This window comes from Pogoniulus pusillus, chromosome 4 (genome assembly GCF_015220805.1).
Source record: "Pogoniulus pusillus isolate bPogPus1 chromosome 4, bPogPus1.pri, whole genome shotgun sequence".
Lineage (NCBI taxonomy): Eukaryota > Metazoa > Chordata > Aves > Piciformes > Lybiidae > Pogoniulus > Pogoniulus pusillus.
Window position 1 is genome coordinate 16,265,857 of NC_087267.1, and position 18,073 is coordinate 16,283,929.

Here is an 18,073-nt window from a genome sequence, read left to right on the forward strand (position 1 = left end):
GGGACACAGTCTCAAGTTGTGCCAGGGGAAGTATAGGCTGGATGCTAGGAGGAAGTTCTTCACAGAGAGAGATTGGCATTGGAATGGGCTGCCCAGGGAGGTGGTGGAGGCATCGTCCCTGGAGGTGTTCAAGAAAAGCCTGGATGAGGCACTTAGTGCCATGGTCTAGTTGATTGGATAGGGCGGGGTGATAGGTTGGACTGGATGATCTTGGAGGTCTCTTCCAACCTTGTTGATTCTATGATTCTATAACAGAATTACTGAGTGAAGAACCTGTTTGTAAAAATAGATTGTTGTTCATGCAAAAATGTCAAGTATTTTGCCAATAGGCAAGAAGTATCCTAAATTGAAAGTAGTTCAGCTGAAAAGCGGAACCACTTAATCAAAATGGCAACACTGTGTCTCCTGGAAGTTGTATATCCAACTATTTCTGCTCCCATTCTTCTCTTAGGGTTTGACTTCCTAGCCAAAATCCACCTCATGATATACTGTGAATAATGCTCCACCAGGTTATATCATCAGGTCATTTGAAACCTGCTACTGCTTTGGAGATGTGCTGCCTTTGGGGCAGAAAGCATAAAGGCATTACAGAATCAGATTCCAAACAAGTTGAAAAAGACCTTTGAGATCATCAAGTCCAAGCTATTACTCAGCACCACCTAATCAACTAAATCACAGCACTAAGTGCCTCGTCAAGGCTTTTTTCCAACACTTCCAGGGACAGAAGCACTTCCCCAGGCAGCCCATTCCAATGGCAAATCACTCTTTCTGTGAAGAATTTTTTTCCTAATATCCAGCCTAAACTTCCCTTGTTACAGCTTGAGACTGTGTCCCCTTATACTGTCGCTGGTTGCTGAAATGGAAATACTTTACCTCCTCCCTTGAGGATGAAGATATTTTGTCATGGCCCTCCCTCTGTCCCCAAACTATACCAGAAACTTATAATAAAGAACAAATTTGACCCCTGTCCCCCAACATACACTAATTTTCTTTGGTTTTCCAAATCAACACCCCACCAGAGTCTGTATTAAAGCTTTTCAGAAGAACAGTTATTAACACAATTCACTCTAGTTATTATGAACACACCTGGATATGTCCTACACTGAACAAGCCTCATGTGAACTTGTGGTTCAAATGAAGCTCCATCAGAGACCAGGAAGCTTTTAAACAGACCAGAACAGTGGCCAATAAGTGAATTTGAACTGTAACCACTTATTTCCTCTAAGCTAACAGGAAGCACAAACTAGGACAGAGAAGCTCACATGGGCTTGAGCTGTATACCTTGTCTGCCACTGACATGAGAACAGCATGGCCACAACAGCGCCGATGATTCTGATTTTGATTCAGTTTACTGATTTTTGTCCTTTTTGGACTAGTAATTCTTAAACAGAATCACAGAATGTTAGGGGCTGGAAGAGACCTCGCTACCAGTTCAGTTAAGTTTGAACACTTACACAGCACAACTCCAAGAGAGTTGTCTAAACTGCCTTTATGCTAACTAGAGAAACAAAAACCCCAGCACTTTCAGACTACGCTCATCTCATTCCAAAGTAAATCTGTGTCTCCCTATCCAGTACAGAAAAGTGCCCTAGGTAGTCGAGTAGTCTATATTGGAAGTACATACAGGCGAAGGAGGTGACTACCACATTCAGTGAGGGAAGTTCTAGGGCCTTAAGCTCAGTTGGGATCTGCAGACACTATCGTAACCTACATATTAGTCTCAAAGAATTCTTTGTATTCCTACAATGCTTCATTTACTTTTGAATTAGCAAAGAGAGTATAACCATGAATAACCTATTCGCTGTCTAAAAACGGAAGGAGGAAAAAAGTATTTTCCCCTCACCCTGCAAATAAAAACATCTCCTTTTCTGAAAGAAATTAATTCACCAAACCATACCAATTCAATGACAATTCATTATATGGTGCAGATAACTCAGCAACTCAGAAAATTAACAAGAGCTGGCAGTCAGAGCACAGATATGAGACAAAATACGTAAGGAGGTCCTTGCTTTTCCTTCCACAGTTGAAATGACTCCTGTAGCCAGCAAGTGATTACGTATTTTGGGGTGTGTGTGTGCATGGCTGTTGTCTTTCTTTCCACAAGGATTAGTATTCTGCAGACTCTCGAAAAATAAGACATCTGTATCTACTAGCTCTGGTAGTGTTTTACCAAAAACAGTCTTTCAAACATCACAGAATCACAGAAACATTCAGGTTGGAAGAGACCATCAAGATCACCAAGTCCAACCAATATCCTTATTCTACAATATTCACCCTAAACCATGTTCCAAGCACGTCCTAAGCCATCACCCAAGCACCACATCCAAATGACCTTGAAACACATCCAGGGCTGGTGCCTCAACCACCTCTCTGGGCAGCACATTCCAATGCCTGACCACTCCTTCCTTGAAAACATTTTTCCCAATGTCCAGTCTAAACCTACCCAGTTAGTGCTTAAGGCCATTCCCTCTTGTGCTATCGCTAATTACCTGTGAGAAGAGATCAACACCAACCTCTCCACAAGGCTCTTTCAGGTAGCTGTAGACAGTGATGAGGTCTCCCCTCAGCCTCCCCTTTTTTAAACTAAACAGCCCCAGCTCCTTCAGTTGCTCTTCATCAGATTTATTCTCCAGGCCCTTCCTGAGCTTCGTTGCCCTCCTCTGCACTCACTCCAGCACCTCCACATCTCTCTTGTATTGAGGTGCCCAAAACTGAACACAGCGCTTGAGGTGTGGCCTCACCAGAGCCAAGGACAAGGGCACAATCACCTCCCTGCTCCTGCTGGACACAACATGCCCAGTACAAGCCAGGACGCCACTGTTCTTTCAGCCAGATAGAGCCCTCAAGCAGGCATATGGTCAGTCACCACCGTGCTTATTTTACATTTTCTTTTATGGAATCAGATTTAACAACATTATGAATATCTGCCAGATACATGAAAAGTAAACATCCTTGACTGCACTGACCTTAACAATTAATTTCTAGAATGTACTAGGAAATTTAATAAGGCTCAGCCTCCTCAACTGCTGACCTAGCTTTCAGGAAGGCTCAGAAGTCTCCTGGGTCATGTAATTGCAAAATACAATTAAGACATGCAAAGTTTTGGGTCAAGCCATGGATGAGAAATCACAAAAAGAAGATGAGAAATAATTGGAGCTTTTCTAGAGAAGAAGAAAATAAATAAATAGAAAACAAACAAAAAGGCAGCCTTAGCAATATACAGCAATCAATAAGCACACATTTTTGGGTGAACTGGACAGTGGTCCTACCCTGCAAACCTTCAGATTTACTTTATTTGTTTTCCTCATGGAGCTAACTCCAAACAGACAAATAAATCATATTGCCACTGAAGATTTAGCCTGAAAACCACAACCCAACTTGACCACTACTGTGCCAAATGCAGACTACACTTAGGAAATGCATTAGAGTGCACCTGAGGTTCTCATGAAGTCTGAACTGGGTGGGTGGCTGCCACCCCATCCACAGAGAAAAGCCCTCTCAGGCTACTGCTGATATGTTGTTGTAGGGTGAGGGGTCCCAGGGTCGCCTGAGAAAACTGCAGGGACCAAGACCCACCCGGGGGGATGGATCTGGGCATCCCAGGATGCTGTAATAGCGTTATTCCGTTCTGTGTTCTGGTATTACAGCTCACAAGCCAGTGCCTGGGGGATTGCTTTCTCTTTCCCTCCCTGCCCCTTCTCCCTTCACGCCTTTACCTCATGGTCTGTGTGTGGAGGCGGCTCCCAGCTGGCAGGGCGTTTTCAGCTGCAGCACGCGGCCTGCTGAGGCCTTCTGGGCCTAAGATCGGGGGGAGCAGGTACGGCCTACTCTCAGGCCTGCCGGGAGCGGAATGGGTGGAGGACTCCTGATGGTTTTCACTCCAATAGACTGGGTTTAGCTTGTGGATGCAGTCATTTACCTGACTGCCTCTTGCACGTAGGCACTAGTAAACAGAATCTCTCTTTAAGCTCCCGAGCAGTGTACAGTATTTTCATTCTCACTCTCTGAAATGAATCACAGAATCATCCAGGCTGGAAGAGACCTCCAAGATCATCCAGGCCAACCTAGCACCCAGCCCTAGCCAGTCAACCAGACCATGGCACTGAGTGCCTCAGCCAGGCTTTGCTTCAACACCTCCAGGGACGGTGCCTCCACCACCTCCCTGGGCAGCCCATTCCAATGCCAATCACTCTCTCTGTGAAGAACTTCCTCCTAACATCCAGCCTGTGCCTCTCTCAGCACAACTTGAGACTGTGTCTTCTTGTTCTGTTGCTGCTTGCCTGGGAGAAGAGACCAACCCTCACCTGGCTACAATGTCCCTTGAGGTAGTTGTAGACAGCAATGAGGTCACCCCTGAGCTTCCTCCAGGCTGCACAGGGCTGACCTCATTGCTGTCTACAACTACCTGAAGGGAGGTTGCAGCCAGGTGGTTGGTGGCCTCTTCTCCCAGGCAACCAGCAACAGAACAAGGGGACACAGCCTCAAGTTGTGCTGGGGGAAGTACAGGCTGGATGTTAGGAGGAAGTTCTTCACAAAGAGTGATTGGCATTGGAATGGGCTGCCCAGGGAGGTGGTGGAGTCACCGTCCCTGGGGGTGTTGAAGCAAAGCCTGGCTGAGGCACTTAGTGCCATGGTCTGGTTGACTGGCTAGGGCTGGGTGCTAGGTTGGACTGGATGATCTTGGAGGTCTCTTCCAACCTGGCTGATTCTGTGATTCTATGACTCCATTGAATCAGCCCACAGTTTAGGTTTCAGTTCTTATTTCCCTTGCACTCCACACTTCACAAAGTAAACAAGGACAGAAGAAAACTGTCCTCTCATCAGAAAAATACTCAATAAGCTGCTTCCTTGTCTCTTCCTCCTTCAGTATTTCTACAAGTTGCTTCACCACTCAGGCACAATTTTGGATTGTGTGTTCAATTTGGATTCCCTACTGAGGAATTCACAGTATTCTGCCTTGGGCTTTTTTACTAAATACTTGTAGGGACAAAATGATACCACTCCCTGAGTGTCTTCTCATCCCTGTGTTTCTCTATCTATTGATACAGAGGTAACTTGCATCCTCGCCACGCTTAACATTAAACCCATAGACTCCTTAAAAAGATACTTGCTAACAATGCTATGCAAGGGTAAAACACATTTTTACAGTTCACAGTATATAAAATATGAAAACATAAAAGTATGGCAAATTATAGAAACTTGCAGATCTTTATTTTCCTTTTTAGACCTACTCAAACAGCAAAAAATAATATATATATATATATATATATATATATATATATATATACCAAGGGAAAAGTTCTACTAATTGCTGGTGTAAGAGTGCCCTCTAGTAGATAACTTTCTCCAGAAATATGCTGGCTGTTTGGGGGAAAATACATTACCAATTGAAATTCACAAGTTGTGGTCTAATGGCATAGTAGAAGAGGTTTTACACAGGTAAATAATGAGTGCTGTAGTGCTTATTCAGGTGTCTTGTAGAAAAATCTGTCTTTATGAAGACAACATATAAAGATCGTGGTAAGTAGCATGAAAACAGTACACCACACTATACACATCCTCACTTCAGACATTATGCTCATTTCTGTTCAAAATATGTCAGAAATAGAAAACTGAATGGAAGAATTGAAATAAAAATGTTTTTCTTTTCCCAAGAGGCTTGAAAGGGAGAGGCTGAATGTCTGAATGTAACACACACTGTCAATCACTGCTGGTGCCTGAGCTCCTTCTTAAGGATGAAGTAATGTGCCAGTTAGGAAATGAGACAGATGAAGAACAGCAGATGAATGTGAGTAGACAAATGCATGATGTACACCACTCTCCACACAAAGACAGAAGCCACAGTCTGCAAAAATGACTAAATTCAGTGTGCTGGATGAGCTTACCCTACCTGCATAGGCCCCCCAAATGATTGTCAGATCATTAACAAAGTTATGTGACTATATAAATGGTGATACTGCGATGCCTACAGTGGCTATCACTGGACACAACCACAGCCATTAAACTCACAGCAATCTGCAGCAGTAAATGTCTCAGGAAAATATATATTTTCAAAAAAGGAAAATCCTATGAGTATTCTTAGTAGATATACTGTGGAAGGCAGGAAATCCTGTTAGATGACATTTCTATGTCACTCAGCAGAGTAATGAAAGCAAAACTGAGGCTCTAGGCAGAATACTTGCAGTGACCAATTGTTCTTCTCTAGATGATGGTGGTCAAAACGAAGAGAGCAATAGAAGCAATAGGACAGGGACAAAGCCATTATTAAACTAAAACATTTTAGATGCAAAAAGCATTTTTCAATTCAGGGAATAAAGGAATCAGGCACTAAAGCTAAGAAAACACAGTTCAATGTTCTATATTTAAGCAGAGATAATTACCAAAAGGCAACTGAAACTATAGCGAACACTAAGTAAACATCTTTCAGTGTCACTTTGCCATATCCTTTTATATTTACTTCGTACTTCTCCACTGACAAGGTACAGAAGTGTGCTTACTGAATTGTCTTTTAGCTGGAGACCTTCTCCATTAGGCAATGATGACCTCCGCTTTGTTGAAGAATTCTTGTTTGGTGTAGAATTAGCACCTCCCGCTTTCTTCTTGACAAAGAGGACTTCACAGCTGGCTTGATCTTCATTGTGCGTGCTCTTCCCTGCATTTATTACCCTAAGGCAAAACAACAACAACAAAAAAAAAAAAAAAAAGAAAAGAAGGAACATGTCCAAGTTAGCAAAGCACCAAAGCCTCCATCTGCACACCTCCCGTGTGACTCAGGATATACAGAACCATAGCCCAGTACTGCAAATCACAAGACCACAGGATGTTAGGGGTTAGAAGTGACCTCTGGAAATCTTCAAGTCCAACCTCCCTGCTAGTGTAAGTCACACAGAAATGCATCCAGATGAGTCGTGAAAGTCTCCAGAGGAGACTCCGCAGTCTCCCTGAGGAGCCTCTTCCAGTGCTCTGTCACTCTCACAGTAAAGAAGTTCTTCATATTGAGGTGGATGGAAACTACAGCACAGGATGTTCCACTGCCCCTTGTCCCATCACAGGGCACAAGTGAGCACAGCCTGTCCCTTCCTTCCTGACACCCAGCCCTCAGATATTTCTATATATTTATTAGATCACATCTTAGTCTTCTCCTCTCCAGATTAAACCACCCCAAGGTTCTCAGCCTTTCCTCATAAGACAGTGCTGCAGTTCCTTCATTACCCTCTTAGCCCTCCATTGAACTCTCTCCAGTAGATTCCTGTCTCTCTCGAACTGAGGAGCCCAGAAGTGGATGCAATATTCCAGGTGGGGCCTCACTAAGGTAGAGTAGAGGTGGCAGAAAACCTCCCTCAATCTACTGGACACACTCTTCTTAATACACCCCAGGATCCCATTGGCCTTCTTGGTCGCAAGGACACATTGCTGTCCCATGAAGAACTTCTTGTCCACTAGGACTCCCAGGTCCTTTTCCACAGGGCTGCTCTCTACCAGATCATCTCTTAACCTGTACTGGTGCAGTTTATTATTGCTTCCCAGGTGCAGGACACTGCAGTTATCCTTGTTGAACCTCATTAGGTTCCTCTTTGCTGAACATCAGCTGAATTAATACTCCCAACTTTCTTACACACACACAAGTGCATTTTTGATTGTTTCCACATACCTACATGTGGCACCACAAGCACTGTTCACAGAACTGAGCAAGATCCAGTAGTATCATGAACACTTTCTATCCTAAGGCATCTCTTACTTTCCTTTAAAGGGACTATTTGATGGTCAAGGCTGATAACACTTATTCTTCTAGTTGAAACATGAGATCCCCTGTTGGCTTTCTACCTGCCAGAATCTCTGCTACGGTGGATAACCAATCTGTTGGCTAATGCATTCTGTCAAGTTCTGAGTCTTCCACAAACAAAATATCTGCTATAAATCTACAAAGCTGCTACTGCTAAAGGCACAGAAAAATAGGCAGCTGCTGTTGTTCTGCTTAAAGGGTGTATCTTTGAAATGATGTGACAAAAATAAGAAGGAAAGGCTTTGACTTATATTTTAACATGCAAGTCAAGCTTGCTAGTATCACAGCAGAGACATGTATATTAAATACACTCCCTTAACACTGCAGAACAACACAACCCCCCCACACACACCTCCAAACCCCACAAACATTCACATCTGTGCTAACTGCCATGCAGAAAGCAGACTGGCCCCAAGAGCTGCAGGCATGCAGCACTAAGAGCTCAGTACAAGCTTCAGATAGCCAAGAGGACCCTGAGGCTTGAACCATAACTGCATATCTTCCTTCTGTCCGTGATGAAGCTAAAATAACAGCTATTCCACCATCAGTATTTGAGCCTAATCAGAAGTTTGCATTGTATGAGATATTGTAGTTAGTATCACCCAGCTCAGAACAGTCAAGTTCAAACACATTTTTCTACTTTCTATGTGAGAACCGTGTCACAAACCATAAATTTGGCATTGCCTGACATGGTATTCAGTAAGACATGTGCTTTGACAGTCCTAGGTTCAGAGGAAGAAGAAAACAAACTTGTGCAAGCCAGGACCATGCTTTTGAGGTGAGGATGCCTCCTTCCACAAGCACTATCTAACCACTTCTCTCCACTATGAAGCTTAAAGCACCTAACAAGTTGGCTGCTAGTCAGGGACAGCATTCCCATTACTGCATGAACACAGAGTTTCACATATCAGGCACACAATGTCTTTAAAAATAACTGCTACCTCTCCAGAAGGTCAAACACCTTGAAGGCACAATACTGTAATGAAAACATTAGAGATCAAGAAGTCAGGTATGTCTTGAACTTGTCACTAGGAAAGTTTTACATAACTGGAAAATGTTTGCTAGAAGTTATTCAAATAAACCCAAACGTTGACAGAAAGCTTGCATGGGACTCTGCCCCAACTTGTCTGCTCTTGATGAAATGTCAGTTCTGTGCTAGCCTTGCTTAAGGGCAAAATATTCTTTTGACTTTTAAAGAGAAACATGATACTGTGACAGGCAAATGTGTATTCCTGCTTCTGATTAGAAAAAAATGGTCTAAGAAAAAGTACATCCACTACAATTAACTGCCTTCAGAAAGTGGAAGTTTCCTTACAGTGCCAAATGTCATACGCTGCAGTCTGACATCTCTACCACAACACCCCCAGTTGCTCGCAAGCATTTCTTGTAAACAAACATCAGCTGTGGATCTCTGTGTGAAACATACAGAGCACTGACAAAAGAGGATCTAGCTGCAAAGCACCTGTGAGCAGTTTAATCACTCACCCCCTGTAGTGCCTAACCTTTGAGCAACTAGAGAACAAACACCGAGATGGGATAAGCTTTTTCCAGTCTGAAAACTCGACATCATCTTGACAGACTGAGGAAAATGGAAGCATATACTCAGAAACGGGGGAGATGCACAAATGTCAAAAAACTTAAATCAGCTGACCAACACTTCTTCAGCATGAAATGCTCCAAGTGTGATTAAAATACTGCAGCAGCATTAAACCTGCAATTTTGCCATACGAAGAGCTGATTACCATTCAGTTTAGCTGATCAGTCTCCTTAATGCTGATGTTAGCTGCTTGCAATTCTGTTTAGAAGAAAAAAAAATCACTTCTGTACTTCCAACTGTTATTACCTACGATAACCACTCAAATATTAGTTTATATGCTTAGCGATAGATTTCAGGACTTGAATGGTAGGAGATATTCTGATGTTTAGTACCTCATTAAGTTAGGCACAGTGAGATATCATTTTACAAAGCTGTTGCCAAGAAAATTTGTCAAGGCATCAAATACATCTCAAAGGCTAGAAGAACAAAGTGAGCTAACAGATCAGCTTGGCAGTCAGCTGTCATGAAACACCTGGAGCTGAACCAGTGTACCAAGCACCTGGCTAGAAGAGAATATGGTTAAAAGAAATCCGGCAAGATTGAATTTTGAGAAGTAAGGGGTTGGATGTCAGCATATGTTCCCTTCAGTCCAGGTGTTCAAAGCTGCCTCTCTCCTAACATTTGCACTCTTCTCTCACATCCCAACTTTGGAATAGGGCTGCAGTGGAGCCCAGCTCAAATCTTGAGCTGTGTTGGTGCCCAATGACTACCACCAAAGCTGGTAACATCTTCTACTGAGCTTCAAACATCTGCTGCCTTTTGAAATCCTTTTCTCTCTGCAGCTGCTTAAATCTCTCCTTGAGGATATTCTTTCAACCATCTCTCCAATGCCGATTTCACTGTTGTCTTTTCTCCTTGCTTCCCCATATTGTAACTTATCAGGATAAAAAAAAGACATCAAAGCTGCTTATACAAATAACAAAGCAGAACAAACAAGATATTCCTATCTCCAAAAAGTAACTCTTAATCACATCCCTGAAAATTTGCATGGAAAAACCAACCATCCTCCTCCTTCCAGAGAGGAAGTGCCTCAGCTTCCTAAGATTTTCAATTCCCCTTCATATCTTTTCTGCTGCCTGCCTTGAAATATATATGTTATCCTCCACTAAAGTGAATGAAATGAGACAAAACATAACTTCCTCACACATGATTTTAAAGAAACACACACCTCTCTCTCACCAAAACAAAAACCAAACCTCCAACCATTGAGTTGTTCTGCAATTAATAAAATGGAGAGAAAATGTAATTAAAAAAGGACTGAGTCTGGTATAATTCTCTCTGAGACATGTTTTCAAGGGGATTCTTGCTTTTGTTTTCCCTCCCCATAATTCCTCAATGAATTGATTAGATAGACATAATCAGGATCCTTCCCATCCCTTCCCTTGTCTTCTCCATTACTTGTTTATGTTCTATCTACTCTTTTATCAAGTTCAGCCCAAAGAATGCATCTAATTTGGATGAGATGTTCCTCTTTACATTGTTAGCTGTCCCTATTGTATTGAATACATGTTGCTCCTATACTTAATGACAATCCTGAGGTTTAGTTCATGGTATAATGGTGCTAGTAAAAATACACTTTACTTTGCAAACAGGAGCTTACTGAAGCCTGCACAGTGAGGTGGTGGGGCTTGGGCACACTTGAGGAACTTGTATCATCCTTCTTGGTCACTTCAGTACTTGATCAGACTAATCTCTGACACACACAGCTAAAAGCAAATCCTTCAGGTAGGTGCCAGATAGTTTGGTTTGGCTCACAATTAGCACCCTGCTGGTATCTCACGAGACCCCAAATCCCATCCAGCTGAATGGAAACGTAGGTCACACTGTGCTTCTATTCTTCATTCAGCAAGCAGAGCTCAAACTCCTGTGCTGAAGTCACCGATTACAAAGTTCTAAGTTTATCTTAAAAGAAGCAAAACATTCTCCTGGACAAGTCCAAAATTAGTTTTGACAATACAAGAAAAAAAAAAAACAGCATCACCAAAAAATCCCACAACAAAATTGCTCAAGTCTTTTGAAACAGTTCTATTCAGCTCTCTAATTTTCATGTCAATATCAGTACAAGGAACTCTGTGGTTGCTTCACTCCTCCCTGTATCATGCTTGTTGAGATTACATTAACTTCTATTTGCTTCAGCAAAAGTTCTTAGCAGTGCTGTTGGAAGGGAGTTTTACCCTGATCTAGATCCCAAATTCTGGGGAAAAAAAAAATCAAGTAGTTGACCAACACTTGCATTTGTTAAATTCACAACTCTAGCAAAATTTTGTATGCAACAGACCTAGATAAAAGCAACAGGTAAAGAGCTTGGCAGAAATCCTGAATTATCCACAACAGCAGCAGTCTGCAATGAAAACAAGAACTCAGAGAGTTATACTGCACCACGAGAAGCATGGGAACTGCTCAGAGCTAAATAAAGCCTGTAACCAGGGACTGACCCTCCATTTAGCTCTCTGTGGGGTAATTGACAACTACTTGTGACCATGGGAGAACACCACAAATCCTGTCTGCTTCTCTCCCAGCAAGGCACAGCTCTTCTCTGCAGTAGTGGAGAGCATTCCCAGTCCCACCTCTGTTTTTAAGACTTACTGTGAGAGTCAAGATGTTCTACACAAGACTTCCAAAGCAAAGCACTGGGCACTATATTTGTACCACACAGGCTATGGACAAGACTATGTATTTTGTCTGTGCAGCACTGGACACTGAAACATCAAAATACTGAAAAATGTTTCTAAAAAGGAAGTGGTGCAGAGAAAGGGGCAAGTGCATCAACCTGCATTTGTTGGTGAGGAGGCAGTCATAGCAGGAAATACTCCAGCCCTGCTGAAACAAAAAGCTGAAAGTCCCTTAAGATATAAACAATACTCTAAGAAAAGCCCTGCAAACAAGTTACCTGCTTCAAAATCACCTCTGGAAGGAGGGGAAGGCTTCTCCTGACGTGTTTAAGGAGGTAGCCAGATTATGCAGGAGAAAAATTAGAGAGGCTAAGGCCCAGCTAGAACTTAGGCTGCCACTTCCGTGAAAGATAACAAAAAGCACTTTTATAAATTTATCAATGCTAAAAAGAAGGGCAAGAAGAGCCTCCACTCCTTATTGGACCGGGAGGGGAACACTATAACTGATGACAAAGAAAAGGCTGAGGTCCTGAATGCCTTCTTCACCTCAGTTTTCAACAGCAAGGAGGGAGGAGTTCAGGGCAAGTGGCCTCTTGAACTGGGGGATGGGGTCGGGGAGCAGTGTGTTCCCCTGGAAATTCATGAAGAATTAGTTCAGGACCTGCTGAGCCATCTGGACACCCACAAGTCCATGGGACCAGATGGGATCCATCCCAGGGTGCTGAGAGAGCTGGCAGCTGAGCTGGCCAAGCCGCTCTCCATCATTTTCCAGCAGTCCTGGCTCACTGCAGAGGTCCCAGGAGACTGGAAAATGGCCAATGTGGTCCCCATCCACAAGAAGGGTCAGATGGAGGAACCTGGGAACTACAGACCTGTCAGCCTGACCTCAGTGCCAGGGAAACTGATGGAACAGGTTATCTTGGGGGTGATAAGAGCACATCTGAGGGATGGCAAAGAGCTCAGGTCCAGCCAGCATGGGTTTAGGAAGGGCAGATCCTGCCTTTCTAACCTGATCTCCTTCTATGATCAGGTGACCCGCTTGGTGGATGTGGGGAGGCCTGTGGATGTGGTCTATCTGGACTTCAGCAAGGCCTTTGACACTGTGCCCCACAGCAAACTGCTGGCTAAGCTGTCAGCTCATGGCTTGGATGGCAACACTCTGTGCTGGGTTAGGAACTGGCTGGAGGGCCGGACCCAGAGAGTGGTGGTGAATGGTGCCACATCCAGCTGGCGGCTGTCACTAGTGGTGTCCCTCAGGGATCTGTGCTGGGCCCCATCCTCTTTAACATCTTCATAGATGATCTGGATGAGGGCATGGAGTCAGTCATCAGCAAGTTTGCAGATGACACCAAGCTGGGGGCAGAAATGGCTGGGTTGGAGGGCAGAAGGGCTCTGCAGTGGGACCTTGACCGCCTGGACAGATGGGCAGAGTCCAATGGGATGGGGTTCAATAGCTCCAAGTGCAGGGTGCTGCACTTTGGCCACAACAACCCCATGCAGAGATACAGGCTGGGGTCGGAGTGGCTGGAGAGCAGCCAGACAGAGAGGGATCTGGGGGTGCTGATTGATACCCGCCTGAACATGAGCCAGCAGTGTGCCCAGGTAGCCAAGAGAGCCAATGGCATCCTGGCCTGCATCAGGAATGGTGTGGTCAGCAGGAGCAGGGAGGTCATTCTGCCCCTGTACTCTGCACTGGTTAGACCACACCTTGAGTACTGTGTTCAGTTCTGGGCCCTCCAGTTTAGGAGGGACATTGAGATGCTTGAGTGTGTCCAGAGAAGGGCGACGAGGCTGGTGAGAGGCCTTGAGCACAGCCCTATGAGGAGAGGCTGAGGGAGCTGGGGTTGTTTAGCCTGGAGAAGAGAAGGCTCAGGGGTGACCTTATTGCTGTCTACAGCTACCTGTGGTAAAGGGTTGGACTTGATGATCTATGAGGTCTCTTCCAACCTTGGTGATACTGTGATACTGTGTGAAAATAACACGTGCCTTTAAAAAAAGCCAAAAAGCCAACTTTAAGTTTCTATCACAAACCCAAAACTTTTCTAACTCCACCATTTATCTAATGAGCAAACACCAAATCTTAAGCATTTATTCAACTATACAACTCTGAGCATGTTCCATTTTTCTCAGTTGTCAGTTTCCAGGTTACCAACAGTATCAAAAGGCAAAACCACTCATTGTAGAAGTAAACAATTCCTTTTCTAGGAAATTCTGGTTGTACTCAATAATCACAAGAAGTAAGCAACGACAACCAAGGGCAGCTGCTGAGGTCGTTTATTTACTGTGGATAGAAGTGACTTTCTGCAATTCTGTCTGTTACAGGTGAGGGCTAGTGCCCTAACCTAGTATCTTAGTTGTAAATAAGAACAAGTTTTTCCAGAGAATTCCAGTTAAAAGGATAAAGGATTTCAGGGATTGGACACAGAATAGTGCAAAGTAACTTTATCTAATTCTGTTGGCCTGATGAATATGCTTTGCAGTATGAGCTTGCTCCCTCTCTCTGGCTGCCTTCTGCTTTGCCTCTCGCTTCTCTGCTCCATGACCTTGCATGCTGATATTCTTGTTTGGATTTGCAAGAGGTACAAGGAGGAGGGGGAGGCAGAGATGGAGGGGTGGCTGTATTACAGCTCCCTGAACCTCTGTGTCTGGGGTGGGGAGAGAGCTGAAATACAAGTACAAGAAGTACAAGAAGGTATTGTGTTGTTATTGAACTGTAAATAATAGGTAAATACACCTTATACATGTTTATTGCTTTACTTTAAACTTTTATACTTAGACTATGTTTGTAAACATCATTTCATTTAACTTCCAAAATTCTGAGTGAGTGTGATAAATTTACTCTGGAGAGTAAATTTCCGGATTTGTTGGGTTGCAAATCCAACCCATGACACTGGCAAATAAAGTTTCTGAAATAACCATATTACCAACCTTCCTGCTGATCACAAACTGGGAAAAAAAAGGATAATTACAAAATGTCCTGCTCTAAAAACACCTATCACTTACCCCACCTTCTCAGATCAACAGCGACAAAAAATTACCCCAATGAATCTGCCTTGCATGCAAATTGAGGTGTCTGTCTCCTTCTCTGCAACACTTCAGGAGTATTTTGACATTCCAATGTCAGACTCTGTGGTCTGCATTGGGAAATGTAACCCTCAACAGAAAATTAAACCAGAGTCCGTTAGCTAAGGTGAAGGAGAGTTGCTTGTCTGATGTCTGGCAAGATGTCTTTATTTGGGAAAACTGCTCTCGCTTGATCTACAAAAACTTCAATTTGTTAACCCCCAGTGCAAAGGTAAAAGCTCCTCTTTAAGGGTTAGAAACAAGAAGATAGACAAAAGCAGATATACCCATAATAAATGCTGTGTCCAGCAGGAGCAGGGGGGTGATTGTCCCCATGTACTTGGCTCTGGTGAGGCTACACCTCAAGTACTGTGTTCAGTTTTGGGCACCACAATACAAGAGAGATGTGGAGGTGCTGAAGTGAATGCAAAGGAGTGCAACAAACCTGGGGAAGGGCCTGGAGAATAAATCTGTTGAGGAATAATTGAAAGAGCTTGGCCTGTTTAGTTTGAAAAAAAGAGGAGGCTGAGGGGAGACCTCATCACTGTCTACAGCTACCTGAAAGGACATTGTGGAGAGATTGGTGGGGGTCTCTTCTTACAGGTAATTAGAGGTAGAAGAGAGAATGGCCTCAAGCTGTGACTGGGTAGGTTTAAACCGGACATTAGGAAACATTTTTTCAGGGCAAGAGTGGTCAAGCATTGGAATGTGATGCCCAGGGAGGTGGTGGAGTCACCAACCCTGGATGTGTTTAAAGGTTGTTTGGATGTGGTGCTTGGGGATACAGTTTAGGTGAACCTTATAAGGTAGGGTTATTGGTTGGATTTGGTGATCCTGAGGGTCTTTTCCAACCTGAATGTTTCCATGATTTTGTGATTCTATGTGCAGGTCATGGTTTATTGCTATGTTCCATTTAAGGCTGGGGGTTCAGAGTGGCAAGCAAGCATCTGCAGTTGTTTTGACACCGAACAAACTAATTCATTAGGCAGCAGAGAACTTTTTATATTCTACCATCAGCCTAGCAGGCTCCAGCTGCTCAGAAGAGCTACAACCAGCCTTCTTTCTCATTCTAGCTGTGGCACACACATGCTACCTCTCAACTGTATCATCATGAGCTTGCATCCAGCCCAACTAATAACAAAGAAAGTAACCCAGATGAAGAACATGCCTATAAACAACAAAAAATATGTGCCTACAGTTTTGCTTTTTAAATTTCATCAGTCTTAGAATGATGATTAAATATATGATAAAAAAAAATCTTTTCTACAAGCATTGCTGGCTTTTCTTCTCTCTCACCCACCCCTTCTCCCCCACCCCAAAAGATTAGCTTGTGAGTGGATGTCACTGCTTTTTTTCTGTGACATCTCATTTATAGTCTTAGATTTCCATGTAGGTGGCTGTTTTCCCTCCTTCAACCACACAAGATTTATTTCTGCACTGAGAAGAGACTTGAAAGATATTTCCTCCTAGCTCTTCACCTCCTCCCACAGATGAAAGGCAGCTTTTCAAGCAGACTAAACAGTTTTGTTCATTCATTACTCTGTCACATTGCTCCAAAATCAAAATACCCACTAGATATTGTCCACTGTAGACATAAATTGAAGCCATCCCTGGATCAATTCTCAAAGCCCATGAAGTTGAATTTTTTTAAGTGAGGAGAAAAATAAGTGTTTAGCCATAAAGACAAGTCTTGCAGTGCTGCACTGTGAAAACATGTCTCCTTGTATCAGCAATGGCACTGATATACTAGGCCAAGTTTAATTTAGGACCCACCAAAAAGATACTACACTTGCCAAGGTTCTAAGGACTAAATAGGGGATTAAATAAGCAAGACTCCAAAGTAGAAAACTGAACTTAAAGAGATGAAAAATAATGACAGAAAAAAGTCCTAAAAGTTTCTGCCCAAAGTTCAGTGTGAATGAACATAAGCTGGTAACACAGCTTGTCTTTGGACTGAAGCATATGGCATCTTGGAAGGGTAGTCCATTCTGACATTATTTGCACGTGCTTTCCAAATTGCTATCGCAGTATCACACAGTATCACACTATCATCAAGGTTGGAAGAAACCTCACAGATCATCAAGTCCAACCCTTTACCACAGAGCTCAAGGCTAGACCATGGCACCAAGTGCCACGTCCAATCCTGCCTTGAACAGCTCCAGGGACGGCGACTCCACCACCTCCCCAGGCAGCCCATTCCAGTGTCCAATGACTCTCTCAGTGAAGAACTTTCTCCTCACCTCCAGCCTAAATCTCCCCTGGCACAGCCTGAGGCTGTGTCCTCTTGTTCTGGCACTGGCCACCTGAGAGAAGAGAGCAACCTCCTCCTGGCTAGAACCTCCCCTCAGGTAGTTGTAGACAGCAATAAGGTCACCCCTGAGCCTCCTCTTCTCCAGGCTAAACAATCCCAGCTCCCTCAGCCTCTCCTCGTAGGGCTGTGCTCAAGGCCTCTCACCAGCCTCATCACCCTTCTCTAGACACGCTCAAGCATCTCAATGTCCTTCCTAAACTGGGGGGGCCCAGAACTGAACACAGTACTCAAGGTGAGGTCTAACCAGTGCAGAGTACAGGGGCAGAATGACCTCCCTGCTCCTGCTGACCACACCATTCCTGATGCAGGCCAGGATGCCACTGGCTCTCCTGGCCACCTGGGCACACTGCTGGCTCATGTTCAGGTGGGTATCAATCAGCACCCCCAGATCCCTCTCTGTCTGGCTGCTCTCCAGCCACTCCGACCCCAGCCTGTATCTCTGCATGGGGTTGTTGTGGCCAAAGTGCAGCACCCTGCACTTGGAGCTATTGAATGCCATCCCATTGGACTCTGCCCATCTGTGCAGGCGGTCAAGGTCTCACTGCAGAGCCCTTCTGCCTTCCAACTCAGTCACATCTGCCCCCTGCTTGGTGTCATCTGCAAGCTTGCTGATGACTGACTCGATGCCCTCATCCAGATCATCTATGAAGACGCTAAAGAGGATGGGGCCCAGCACTGATCCCTGAGGGACACCACTAGTGACAGCT

At 44.0% G+C, this 18,073-nt stretch overlaps 1 protein-coding gene across 1 annotated transcript in view; it reads right to left on the reverse strand.

Annotated features, from left to right (window-relative positions):
* PPM1H (protein phosphatase, Mg2+/Mn2+ dependent 1H) overlaps positions 1–18,073 on the reverse strand; it is a 165,007-nt gene that overhangs the window by 76,225 nt on the left and 70,709 nt on the right. Inside the window, exon 2 of the mRNA XM_064142247.1 lies at positions 6,498–6,666. Within this exon, the coding sequence (XP_063998317.1) occupies positions 6,498–6,666 (169 nt within the window). The remainder of the gene's footprint in view (positions 1–6,497; positions 6,667–18,073) is intronic.